Genomic DNA, 12,000 nt, shown 5'->3' with positions numbered 1-12,000 from the left:
CTGCCCAGGGAGGTGGTTGAGTCACCATCCCTGGAGGTGTTTAAAAGACAGGTAGATGAAGTGCTCAGGGATATCGTTCAGTAGTGGACAGGTATGGTTGGGCTTGATGATCTCAAAGGTCTTTTCCAACCTAGTGATTCTATGATTCTATGATCTTGCCAGGCACAGATATGAGACTGTAGTTCTCCGGGTCTTCCTTTTTATCCTTTTTTAAAAATGGGAGTTATGTTTCCCATTATCCTGTCAGTGGGAACTTTACTGGACTGCCACGACTTCTCAGATATGATGGATAGTGGCTTAGCAACTTCATCTGCCCATTCCCTCAGGACCCGCAGATACATTTCATCAGGTCCCATGGACTTGTGCACCTTCAGGTTCCTTAGATGGTCTTGAACCTGATCTTCTCCTACAGTAGGTGGTTCTTCAATCTCCCATTATATTTTCATTTTCATTATGATACTTTTAAAATCAATTTTATTTCAGCCAAAACCTTGTTCATATACACATACATAAAATAAACTATGATATATACACAGCTTTAAGTTACAGGGCATAAGTTTACGATGTTTGGCAGATTCTGTTTAACAAAATGGAAATTGTATAACTTTAGTACTTGAAGAAATTAAACTACCTTATTTTGGTACAAATGTTTTGTGTCCTGTATTCTAACCATACCTGAATTGGTTAAATCAACTAACATTAATGTGTATCATCTCACTGTTTTCTCTTTTTTTCTGATTCTAGACAGAATTTTTCATATGCATCTTCAATTTCTGGATCCATCTTGTCATCAAGGTCATCAAAATGCCTAAAAAAAAAAATAAAATTTTTAAAAGTTACCTAAAACATTAAGTGTATGTACAGATTTTCAGAAACAGTAAATAGGTGAAATATTTATGTACATGTAAAGTAAAACAGAGCTTTATAAATAGTAGTTAACTATAAGATTTACTAAAAGGGGACAAAAGAAAAAAATTATGGATACTAGGAAAGCAGAAACCTCAAAGCAGCATAGATATGTACAAATTGCTACAGTGTTTGTCACCATTTTAGATCATCTTATGCTGTCTGCAGGTTAAAATACAGAAATAGTTTCCAAGATGTTAGAAAAATGCAATAATGCAATACAAGCTTTCAAAAATTTAATAATTCCTTTGTGCTGATGTATTTACAAAAAACATAATTAGCATCATATTAGTTTAAGTTTGGTTGCTTAACATCCTAGTCCAAATACAGCATCAACTGTCTTAGTTGCACACTAGTCAGAAAAATATATTTATATAGAAAACCTGCGTTCCTATTTGTTGATATATGAAAGAAGGCAACCTTAATTTACCTCCCCTTTTGCATCTGCATTATATTACCTTCTATTACATGGTAACCAGTCTTTCAGAAAAGATCCATCTCATTTACGTCATCGAAAAGACTGGATCCCATTAACGATAATCAGTATTGTGCAGAGTGAAAACTACTACAAAGTTTCAAAATAAAGCTAGGAAGTGATGGGAATCACTTAACAGCTTGCTTTTTCCTCACAGTTATTTGGGAAGTAACTTGCATGTTCCTTGTTTTCTCTAGGTCCAACTGGAGCTTCATCATCTTAAACTAGGACAACAGAATTGTAGCTTTAACATGATAGCGTATATAATTCCTAACAGCCTTAAAAACGTCAGCAGCTATTGACTCTCAAAAAGTGTGCATTAGTTTAATGTGCCCAGTTTGTTATCTTCTGCACCTCAGTTCCAAATAAGGTAATCTGCATGTCTCATCTGCATGTAGGCCATAAATGGTATGTTTTTCACAAAACCACAGGTAAGTGCCACAGAAACATATAATAAGGAAAGTATTTTTTTTATTGAGCATTGTGCATTAAAGAAGCGCTCTATATATTTATTTTATTCGTTCCTCCTTTCCTGTAGGAGTGTAGACTTCAGAAGGAACTCAACATAGAACCCTTCTCTCTGATGTCAGTCATGAGAAATAGCTGACAGAGGATCAGGATAGATTTGTCTGAGCTTTTCTTAAGCCCCCAACAAAGAAGGTTCCACAGTCACTTTGCATGAAGGTTGAATCAGTCTTCCACATGTGACTCCTTAGATTTGCTGTGTTTAACTGCCATCTGTCTCCATTTTGCATCTAATTTGTTCTAAGCACAGCAATTCACAAAGGTAGTTTTTCTCCACAGTATGAGCTTGTTGATTTCTAATGACATCTCTGATTTATCTTCCAAAGTTCTTGCAACTCCCGTCATCTAGGTGCCATCTAAAAGTTTTCTAATTTACTAACAAAAATATCAGTCCAGACTAGCAGTCTCATCACACAAACGCAACACTGAAAATGTTTTTGGGTATCAAATTATGATCTGGAAGTCCTCCTTCAACCAGATGAGTACAAAGCTCAGAGCAATTTATTTTAGACTGCATTTCTTTTACTGGTTTCCTATCAAATTCTTATAAACCAGTGTCAAAGTCAGATTATATTCCCATCTATTGCTTCTCCTTTTGCAATTAGGTTGCTTTTCTTGTCCTACAGGAATACTGAATAGGCATTTAATTAAGGGAATACTACTTATCCTGAGGAGAGAAACTTAACAACATTCTCTGTTTGAGTCAAATGAATTCAGGTTGCCTCACTACCAACATTTGAAGGTCTAGTGCTTCATTTTGCTTGCAAATTTATTTTTTTTAAATGCAGAAGAGATTATGCTCATATGTGTGCAGAAATATCTGAAATTTAATAGCCCTACTCAGTTGGATAAATATAAAATTAGTTTCAGACTTGTGTGATTACAAACCAACTTACACATGAACAAATACATAACTTCCATTGTAGGGCTAAATAATAATTATATTATTTAGTTTCATTTTTGTCTAGATTGGATATTTAAGTCTGCAGTAAAAATAACTAGTGTTAAAAAAATTAAACACCGAACTATCACTCAAAAAGAAAACATACTGATCTCTAGGTCCTGATAAGTCTGTTCCATTTTCTTCATAATCTGGAAACAAATCCTCTCTTTCAAGCAGCTCTTGATATTTTTCTTGGTAATCTAGCATAGTAAAAATGAGACCAAGTAATATATGAGTAGTCCTCTAAATTAACATACATCTATACAGTTTGAAAATAGCCTATTTAATGAAAGCATAAACAGCATGAAACATATTATAGAAAACACTTCTGCTACAGTGTTTTCTCCAAACATCAATAAATCTCTAAGAATGATACCTATCTTCCCAGAGAACTGTAAAGGTAGACACAGATGTCTAGCTCAAATGATATCATGCCATGTTGTGCTCAGATTATAGAAAACAAAGAAACCAAGGAAGAAACAAACCCTTTTCCTACTAACAATGGACAAACAAAAGACGACTTGAAGACTTCTGGATTCCTAGAGAGACCAAGTGCTGAGGACTATGGCACAAATTCTTCTTAACTATATAAACTCAAATGCACATTCTCTATTTCAAACATTTACCTTCTTTTAATACAGAATAAGGCATTTGTTACACAAAGCCAAGAACTTGGGCAGAATTTGTCTTTTAAGTTGTACGAGTTTCAGATATTTTTAGAACAACTTTTTTGTACTTCAACAGGACATAATTACAACTTTTTAAAGATTGAGAAGACAGGTATACAAAGCTTGTGAGGTACCTGGATCTGCTGCAGTGAAAGGAACACCATCAGAAGTGTAAAATGTTGGTTCATTCTAAGAATAAAGTTATACAGTAAGTTATTTGCGTTCAAAGACACAGCTGTTTGTAGCTTTCAGCAACGTGATTGTCTATGAATCAAGTTAAATTCACATTAAATTAAGGAATTCAGGTGTCAGTACATTCTTACCATAAAATAGTTTGGGTCATTTTCAGGGGTAGCTTCTGTATGTGGAGAAGTTCCGTGAATTCTACCCCAGTCACTTGATCGTAGTTCTACTAGTTTCAGAAGCATATGTTTCACATCTCTGAAATAAACAGAAGCACCAGAAAAATTAGGGTTTTTTGTGCTAAGCAATAATTGGTCTATATCTTGCATATACTAGATAGCTAAATCTCAAAAAAAAAAAAAAGCTCCAAAAAGGACAAAATTTGGTCCAGTGTTCAGGTAATTTTGAGGGCTTTTTTTCCCCTGCAAGTCTAGATGTTTTGTGTCCCCACCTCAATTATGACACACTCACTCTCTCCACTTTCTCTGTGGTGAAGTAAGGAGTCCATATGAAATAGAAATTGCTATAGTTTTCAAATCAAGATATCAAACCTGCAGCACAAGTTGAGGAACTAATCCTTTTCTTATAAAAGGATAGATAGCACTGGGGAAAACAGGGGGTGATTTCCAAGTTATATTTTAATAATCCAGTTTATACTCCTAACTTTAGCTATCTACATCACATTGAAATCTGTACTCAGTGAAAAGTAATGTCTACATTAGATGCCACCACCCATTTAATCCCTAAAATAAGAGAAATTGCTTTCTTCTTTTAAGCAAGTCCATGGAGAACAGTTCAGTGAGTCTCATTAAGGAAACAAAAATAATAACTAAAAAAATTCTTCAGTTGTTTCCTCTATTAAAAGAGTTCATGCTTCTGTATCATTGAAGCCTCGGGCTTGTGCTATTTTCTCTGGTTCCTGAAGCAAGATTTTCCTCATGTTCCTAAATTACAGCAAATAGAAGCTACCAGCTACCTGCTGTCTTCCCTCCATATGGCAAGAGATCAGATCACAATGTCTGAACTGTCTATAGATTTTTAGTAAGTTTGCAAGAAGGTGAGGATGAAACACAGCAGAATAAGATAACCTTATGCATGCAGTTGATTGCAAATTGAGAAGCAGAATACATTAGCCAACCACTCAATCTTTTCCAGCCTGTAATAATAATCTGCCAAAAAGGTACGTTCTCCAGAAAAAAAACCAAACCTTATTCCATTTTGCCCTTACATTTATAATGATTTGTGCACTATATTTAATGCTGTAATATTCAGTTTTTAAAGTATAAACTATTAAATATCGTCACTATTGTATTTTTGTATTTATACATGCTTTTATAGGCTAAAGCACTTAAGGGAGAGTTGAGCACCTAAAGGTTTAAAACACCCCAAAGTCCCCTCCTTCAGCCCCCAAAGCCCCACCATCTCATTAAGTAAAACATGCATCTCTAGTAAAAAAAAAAAAAGAAAACAAAACCAAAAACAAAACAAACACCACCACCCCCCCAATTGAAAATTACTTTTTGTTACATGGGAAATGACCCAAATATCACCTTACTTTCTGTAAATGAAAGTTTTTAAGGTAAAGTTTTGGATGTGTTCATTATTCCTGAAGATTTTTAAGGTGTTCTGTTTAATATAAAAACAAAACACTGCATATAAATTTATCTTCTCACCTGCTACAGTTTGCATCCAACACAACATTTTCAATTTTCTGAATCATTTCCTCCATATCATTCTTTCCTTTTTCTTTCCAGGCATCTTCTAAAACTGAGCCTGCCAACTAAAGATAAGGGATTAGTAATTTTAGTGGTTAGGGTTTTTTTTTAAAAACAAACCAAATTATAAAAATTTAAGAAATTGTCAACAGAAGAGTTCTGTAGCAATCCATAAAATTTAGATGCATTGTGCAACTACCTGAGGGCTGAAGGTCCTAATCTCCTACATCTTTTTGCTAAAGAGATTAATAGACCTTGTAAATAGTTTATTTTAGAGTTACCATACTGTGTGTAGTTTATGTCCAATGTTTATGTTGCCTAGTTCACAACCACTTTGTCTTGAAACAACGCTCCATCAATTTAATTACACTGTGAAACAATCACATTACAACAAAATACATACATGTAATAATTTTTTTAATATTGCAGTGATTTCTTGTGAAAAATCATTACACTTCATTCTTCTGAAATCGCACCTCAGTGGGACATGGAGATTGCATTTGACCATACTGTTACTTGGGTCACATTGTCACAGAAATATTGCAATGTTCTGAATCCTATTTGAAAAGACTAACAGCATTTATCAGATCTTAATTGCTTTAAGTACATGCTATGAAAAAAGAGACCATATTTTTGCAGATGATACCACAGGCTTACCTGAGAATAATGATAGGTTAATAAGCTTTAGAAAGACTTCAGTCAACATATCTAGCATCAGATGTGCCAGAGAATTTCATCTGGGTATATAGAAGAGGAGCCAAGAATTATCTGACCAAACCAGTCTGAGTTTTAATACACAAAATCTGAGAGACTGAAGTTGCTGCTGAGAGCGCTTTAGCAGTAGTCTAGAACTGCTGTGGATGAAAGACTTTTCTGTTGAGAATAGGTACTTCATTGTCCAATAAGTGCACAGTAGGAGAAGAATTAAACTAGGAAAAATTAGTTTGCCACTATGGCAAAGTTAATAGCAGTTCCTGATCTACTCAGCATAAATATTACATGATCAAAAATGCTTGAAATGGCATCTGATAATACAAAGGAATAAAATGCAAAGATAAAAGCAAACATCTTAGTCAGCACTTGTTTCACATTCTCAGTTTTCTACTGCGGTCCTGCCTTGATCCTAGGTAATTAGATAACAGCACCAAGAAGGTTTAATTGAAAAATAAATATATTGCAAAACAAATAGGTAAAAAACCTACATCTATCACTATATTAAATGGAAAGGACAACAGGAGACATTTATTGCTTCAGTAGTGAAACCAAGGTTTCATGAAGTAGCTCAATCTAGCTACAGATACAGTCTAACATTTGTAGATACTTTGAGACATCAGAAAACACTTGCATTTAAAAAAAAAAAACAACACACCACACAGAAAAAACCCTTATCACCACCCCCCCCCCCCCCATCTTTTATTCTGGAATGTACACTGAACCCAAATAAATATTTCTGTGAATATTCACAGAAAAAGTGAGCCTTCCATCTTCTCTGGAGAATGATCAGAAAACACAGCAGCACTGGAACTCTTCCTGATTTTTGTACTGTCTTTCCAAAAGGTCCTTCAGTGAGCCTTGCCTCAAGGAAGCACTTTCAACACAAGGATTGACTGCAGGAGTGAATATGCTCATTGAACACAATCTCACACTTGCTATGAAACACCCTGTTTAAACATCCATGCTTCATTTGAAGGGTTTAACTTGGAGGATGTAAAACCTCTCTTCCCTATTCACCATCAGAAGAAGCTCCCAGAATTGGAATTTAAGATAGAAGAGTTTGAAAAAATTATAGAGTGGGAGGAAGGGGGAAGAATGAGGAAAACCAAACCAACCAACCACAAAAAAAAACAGAAAAAAACCTCCACAAAAATACTGTTCAGCTTTTTGCCCTTCATTCCTGAAATAAACTGTTTTCCCAACTATGAGTATAACCACAACTTGTTAAGAAAAAAGTTTCCCCCTGCAAAGAGCTTAACATTTTTTTTCCTAAGTAAAACTTAAGAGCAAAGAGGCTTGTCTTCATCATGAAAGAGAAATATATTTCTACAGTAGTAATGATGCAGATAATACACTAGGAAATAGCTGATATAAACAACCTTTTGCTGCAAAAGAAACCCCAACAAACCTCAAGTGATAAGCCCTAACTGCTGAGTGTCCTTCAGAACAGAGAACATACCCAAACCACCATAATTCATTCAAATTGGTTAGTTTTCTCCCACACCAGAAGTGGCAAAAGAAGAACTAAAAGGATTGCTTACTACTTTGCACCTTGGCTTCATTTCTACTGCTCTTATATGTTGCAGTGGTGAAACGCCCAAGAATGACAGATAGTTGCTTCACTCTGATAATGTTCATATTGATTAAGAGACAAAACACTCCCTCTGTCCTTTCACCTAATAAATTCTGAATTTCTAATTACTCATAATTAGAAATCTCTCCATATTACTTCATTTAATTAGAGCTGTTAACCATATACTATAGTACTAATCTACAGAAAGCACTGTGTGATGTGGCTACCTTTGTTAGCCTGGATATTGTTAGCCCAGGAATCCATTCTAGCCTGTAGCACAAAGAAATAGGCTTTCACTTGATTTTTTTTCCTTTTTGTTTTCTCCCACTGGTTCACCAGTAGGAACCATATATGACCATATCTAATTTTCCTCACTTTCCATTGTCAGCTGTCATATACTCTATTTTTACTTATCCCAGATGAAAAAGAATCAAGAAGAAAAAGCCCAAAGCATCTTAGTATTTTTATTTAAAATATATTATGATCTACATATAATTATATTAACAAGTAGTGCTCATGAGTGCTCTTTCATTCAGGACTATGATGGTATATTTTACAAAATTAAACCACTTTTTTTCTTCTTTTAAAACTACTCTCTTACCTTCAGCAGTTTCACTGCACATATCAAATTATTATCCACGGGATTAGAGAAGAGTGCATTTAGTAATTCCCGAAGGCCTTCTTGAAGAATTTCTGCTCGCGTTACCTGACCCTTTGTTCCTTTAATCTGCAAAATATATTTAAAAAAAAAAAACAAAACCAAATCAAGTTTAAAAGACTTAAGCTTTAAAAACTGATTTGGTCACATTTTCTCTCTCAAATGCTGTATGATATGATTTGGTTTGGGATTAACCTAGTTGATCTCTTCAGTTGGAAGAATATGCCAAATATTCTAGAACACAGACTTCAAATAGTATCTTTACAACTCTGACATAAATATAACAATGCTTGTCTAGCACTTTGTTTCTTTGCTAATAAATTGCTAAGAAAAGCTGCAAAATGCCTGGCAAGTGGCCCACGTCATCTCAAATTCTCAGAAACCCATGCTCTTTCCCATCCTACATTATGCATTCTCTACAGCTGTAGTTTGCTTCTAGAAGGCACTCTTTATATATTTAAAAATTATAGAAAACTGCTTAAAAATAAATGGTACACTCCACCAAACTGGGCAACTCCCCCTCCCCAAACCCTTTGGAAAGCTTCCTTTTTATTTCTAGCAAGTGAAAATTAGATTTCAAGGCCCACCTATGAACAAAAACAGAAGAGTTTTCTTTCCTCGTGCCAGCAGAACATTTTTATAGTGTCTGTTTAAATCAAACCTTTGAAATAATCCAGTCAAAAATATATCTACATCAGTTAGTGGACTTACTGAACTCACAGGTATGAGTCAAAGAACTATGTGTAGATACACTTTTTCGTACATATCAGATACAAAAAAATTATCTGAATACAAGATTTCATGCTTCATATATAAGCCAAGGACTCAACCTTCAGAAGAAATCTCTTTAAAGGTCTGCATTTTCAATTGCTCATTTTGAAATTTCCCCACCTTCCTCATGCATTTGATAATGGCTCCTATTAGTGGATGAAAAATGAATTACATGTGTTACTGATCCTGATCTGCTTCTGCTATTTTGTAACATTTCCTATGTTGTTTAAGTGAAGTAATCTGGTGGTTTTACCAGAAAAAAGAAAATACCAAAAGCTTAATTTCAAAGGTGGTTTATGGTCAGTTCTTTTTATAAATTCTTACACATCTTTTTTTTTTTAATCTTTATACATTTCTATTCTGATGACCTTGCCCTTTTTTTTATCCATTTCTTGGATACACGTTATAATGAAACTATTCTAAAGTTGTTTTACTTTATTCCTTTCTCCCTTTAAAAAAAAACAAACAAAACCCAACCAACCAAAAAAAAACACCCACAAAAATCCACACCTGAAATGGTATTCCATTTTATTGTTTAGCTAAACACAACAAAAATTAATGAAGAACCATCTGACATGCAACTTTCTTCTTACCTCTAGGTTAAGGTAAAGTTCAGCTAAGAACAACACAAAGGCATGAAATTGTTTTTGAGTAGTCTCATCTCCTTTGGTAGCTTCATCTCTGTTCTCATACTCTGTTTGACACCTGAAAACATTAAAACAAAAATCATATAATCTGTAGACATCCAAACATGTAACATGCTGTAATATTTATTGAATAGAATGCTTAGAACTTATTCACTGCATTAAAACTTTTAAATGCTGACTGCTAGGAAGTACTATTTGTATTATTTCATTGTTAAGGATTAAAATAAGTTTACTTATAGAATGTTAGAATTATTTGTGTGATGGCTTAAAGACAGGATAAATTAAATCAAGTGTGTGTTCACTTAAAGCTTAGCATGAGTAGGCCTTGTTCAAAAGTTAGCATAAGCGAACTTCAAATGAACTCTGTTCATTAGCATGGAGAGCTAAGCAGGGGAGAAGCTACAGGACTGACAGATATATGAGAGGATGGACTTGTGTTTAACTTTTGCTGAGTCACAGGAGGCCCCAGCCCGTTTGGGCCAGAAGATAAGGGAATTACAGGTAGCTGCAATTCTTAAGATAAGAGGTGGCTTGCCTGGAAGCAGGAAGGAAACCAACTAGTGAATAGAAGAACCTAGCCCTGAAATACAATTGGATTAATTTTTCTATGGACAGCACATGAAGAACGCATGGGGGGTAGGAACTGGAACTGTAAAAGGTTTAATTGCCTGAGAGTTCCTTTGTTCTGGGTCTCTCTGCAAAGAGACACTGAGCTCGAGATGAAATAAATCGACTCTGTGTCAGAACCTAGGGTTTGAACTTTTCTTTAACATTCACAAAGACAATGTGGATTTTTGTCCTACATATGATGACATGACTGTTTTCAAGCACTGAGATATCTGAGACAGAAAAATGAAACAGAGCAAATTACAATATATAAAAATTAAAAGACAGTTATACAGTTTATATTTTAGAATATGGGGCCAGTAAGTTCAACATAGGCAGCCAAACATCAACAGAAATAAAATAGGTATACTCTGAAAGACATTTTCCCCCTTTCAGGGTGCTGCCCATATTGTCTTAGATGTCTTTACACTTATTCAATAAATTCTTTATTCCACCATTTTAAGTGACAGTGATGCATAATATAGATATAAGTGCAAATACTGAGGATTAAGATAACACGGCAGTGAGGTATTTTTCTAGTATTCAGCAACTGTATAAAAAATATACAGGTTTACATAGCAGTTCAAAAACAGAATTAAAAAATATCTGATATAAAAAGGAAAGCAATATATCCTCCAATGCATTTTCAATGGTTATGTACTAGATTAAGAAATACCTTAAGAAACTGAAAAAATTCCTAGGAGTTTAAATTAAAAAAAAAATTGAAGTAGAAACTTGGGCTGAGAAACAGTTGTTCTCTGCATTCATGTTGTTAGCTTGCTTATCTCCCTCTCCCCTCACCCCAATTCCAGCCATATTAGCAATAAAAACATAAGCAACTATAAATTTATGACTTCAGGGTGCTAAATGGAATGTTATCTATTGGGTTGGCTTTAAAAACAGGAATCAGATAATTCAACATTAACAGGGATTTTCTTCATGGTACTGTTCAAATAAAAAATATAGATAAAAAAAAAAAACAAAAAAAATTTCAAAGGCAAAAAGGCTCATCTGCTTTGGGATAAGAAAAAAAAAAATCAGCTTCTCCATAAGGTACCACTCCCAATTAGCAGCAACACATTTTGATGGTTTTTTTAAGTTTATCATGCCTTTGCTCCTAAGTGGACTAAGAGAATTTTTTAAAATAAGTAGCAAGTCTGAAGCTTAGAAAGCCAGAAGTCCTTAAAAAAAAAAGGCTAATTTCTAAAGAATTCTGAAGTATTAAAGTGTACTACTTCTTCAAAAGCCATACAGTAAGATTGAAAAGGAAATACATCCATTTAAAAAATGTCACATTTTTTACAAATATGAATTCTAATCATTGTTAAACTGTTAAGTCCCCAAATTCTATAGTAACTGAAAATTGAAGAAATTTATCCTTCTGGATTTTATGCATCTATTTCATAGGTGTAAAGTCAGTTAGACAATCAATGAATAAACTTTACGCAGCAACTCCAGCCAGAAAAGCAATTAAAGAAAAAACACAATGAAATAAGTCCTGGCAAGAGTTCAAGGACAAGGACAGTACATATATGTGCATTTAGTATACTTTTAAAGTTGACTAGCTTTCAAATTTACCCTATAATTTAGCATCAGTCTGATATACTTAGTTCAAA

At 34.2% G+C, this 12,000-nt stretch overlaps 1 protein-coding gene across 1 annotated transcript in view; it reads right to left on the bottom strand.

Annotated features, from left to right (window-relative positions):
* Window positions 1–714: 714 nt before the first annotated feature.
* Window positions 715–12,000, bottom strand: part of LOC128850301 (polyadenylate-binding protein-interacting protein 1-like) — a 33,157-nt gene continuing 21,871 nt past the window's right edge. Inside the window, exons 5-11 of the mRNA XM_054053338.1 lie at window positions 9,725–9,836; window positions 8,304–8,429; window positions 5,374–5,480; window positions 3,841–3,958; window positions 3,652–3,706; window positions 2,956–3,049; window positions 715–808 (exon numbers count right to left, since the gene is read on the bottom strand). Of these exons, the coding sequence (XP_053909313.1) occupies window positions 715–808; window positions 2,956–3,049; window positions 3,652–3,706; window positions 3,841–3,958; window positions 5,374–5,480; window positions 8,304–8,429; window positions 9,725–9,836 (706 nt within the window). The remainder of the gene's footprint in view (window positions 809–2,955; window positions 3,050–3,651; window positions 3,707–3,840; window positions 3,959–5,373; window positions 5,481–8,303; window positions 8,430–9,724; window positions 9,837–12,000) is intronic.

This window comes from Cuculus canorus, chromosome W, assembly GCF_017976375.1.
Source record: "Cuculus canorus isolate bCucCan1 chromosome W, bCucCan1.pri, whole genome shotgun sequence".
NCBI classification, from domain to species: Eukaryota; Metazoa; Chordata; class Aves; order Cuculiformes; family Cuculidae; genus Cuculus; species Cuculus canorus.
The sequence above is the reverse complement of the archived record's forward strand: the minus strand, read 5'-3'. Positions and strand labels throughout refer to the sequence as shown.